This window comes from Oxyura jamaicensis, unplaced genomic scaffold, assembly GCF_011077185.1.
Source record: "Oxyura jamaicensis isolate SHBP4307 breed ruddy duck unplaced genomic scaffold, BPBGC_Ojam_1.0 oxyUn_random_OJ68341, whole genome shotgun sequence".
In the NCBI taxonomy this organism is placed as follows: Eukaryota; Metazoa; Chordata; class Aves; order Anseriformes; family Anatidae; genus Oxyura; species Oxyura jamaicensis.
Genome location: NW_023308867.1, coordinates 1 through 1566, shown reverse-complemented (window position 1 = coordinate 1566; position 1566 = coordinate 1). Strand labels below are relative to the sequence as shown.

Genomic DNA, 1566 nt, shown 5'->3' with positions numbered 1-1566 from the left:
GAGAGTACTCCACTGAAAGAGATGTGTAGGTCTGTGGGGAACCTCACAGTTTTCCTCCAACCTCTATAACCTACATACTTCATTGTGTTGCCACAGATTGTTGGATGTTGTGCTCAGCACCTAAAATACTGAGATGCCAGTGGGCACCTGAGATCCATCCCCAGTGTTTTTTAGCAGATGCTGTAGGGCAGTATTGACTCTGGCTGAGTCCTCGGAGTCTGGTCCCTCTGCACCTTTAGGAAGTAAAACTGAGAGCCTGAGGCAGGAGCACATCTTCCTCAAAGAGAAGTAGCAGTCTGTCTTGCTGAGGAGGGTTCTATGAAACCGAAATAATAGCTAGAAGCATTGCTTATAGAAATCTCTCCAACTTGTTCTGTGTCTTTTCCACCAATGACAGCAAACCATGCTCAGAGGCAGCAAATGTGCAACAGCAGCTACCCCAACAAGTTCCTCCTCCTGACATTTGCAGACACACGCGAGCTGCAGCTCCTGCACTTTGGGCTCTTCCTGGGCATCTACCTGGCTGCCCTCCTGGGCAACGGCCTCATCCTCACAGCCATAGCCTGCGACCACCGCCTCCGTACCCCTATGTACTTCTTCCTCCTCAACCTTGCCCTCCTCGACCTGGGCTCCATCTCCATCACTGTCCCCAAAGCCATGGCCAACTCCCTGTGGGACACCAGAGACATTTCTTACTCAAGTTGTGCTGCTCAGGTGTTTTTCGTTTTCTTTTTCATCACAGCAGAGTTTTATCTTCTCATCATCATGGCCTATGACCGCTACATTGCCATCTGCAAACCTCTTCATTATGGGACAATAATGGACAGCAGGACTTGTGTCAATATGGCAGCAGCCACCTGGAGCAGCACTTTTCTCTATGCTGTGCTGCACACTGCCAATACCTTTTCCCTTCCCCTCTGCCAAGGCAATGTCCTGGACCAGTTCTTCTGTGAAATTCCCCAGATCCTCAAGCTCTCTTGCTCAGATGCCTACCTCAGAGAAGTTGGGCTTCTTCTGGTTAGTACTGTTTTGGCATTTGGATGTTTTGTTTTCCTTGTGCTGTCCTATGTGCAGATCTTCAGGGCTGTGCTGAGGATCCCCTCTGAGCAGGGCCGGCACAAAGCCTTTTCCACATGCCTCCCTCACCTGGCTGTGGTCTCCCTGTTCATCAGCACTGGCACATTTTCCTACCTGAAGCCCCCCTCCATGTCCTCCTCATCCCTGAATCTTTTGCTGGCCGTTCTGTATTCGGTGTTGCCTCCAACACTGAACCCCCTCATCTACAGCATGAGGAACCAGGAGCTGAAAGATGGGGTGTGGAAAGTGATGAATGGATGTTTGTTGGAAGGAATCAACTGCCTGTCTTAGAATCATAGAAACAGAGAAACATAGAACGGCGTGGGACCAGGTTAAAACCACAACAGGCATGAACTGAATTACTCATGGGCCATGGGCAAGTATGCCACCCACTAGATCAGGTTTGCCAGGGCCCCATCCAGCCTGGTCTTGAATACCTCCGAGGATGGGGCATCCACAACCTCTCTGGGCAACCTGTGCCAGTGCCTC

The 1566-nt window shown here is 50.7% G+C and overlaps 1 protein-coding gene across 1 annotated transcript; it reads left to right on the top strand.

The window, feature by feature from the left end:
* The first annotated feature begins 390 nt into the window (after positions 1–390).
* LOC118159172 (olfactory receptor 14A16-like) lies at positions 391–1368 on the top strand. Its single transcript, XM_035313789.1, has one exon. The coding sequence runs from the start codon at positions 391–393 to the stop codon at positions 1366–1368; it is 978 nt and encodes a 325-aa protein (XP_035169680.1).
* The last annotated feature ends 198 nt before the right edge of the window (positions 1369–1566 follow it).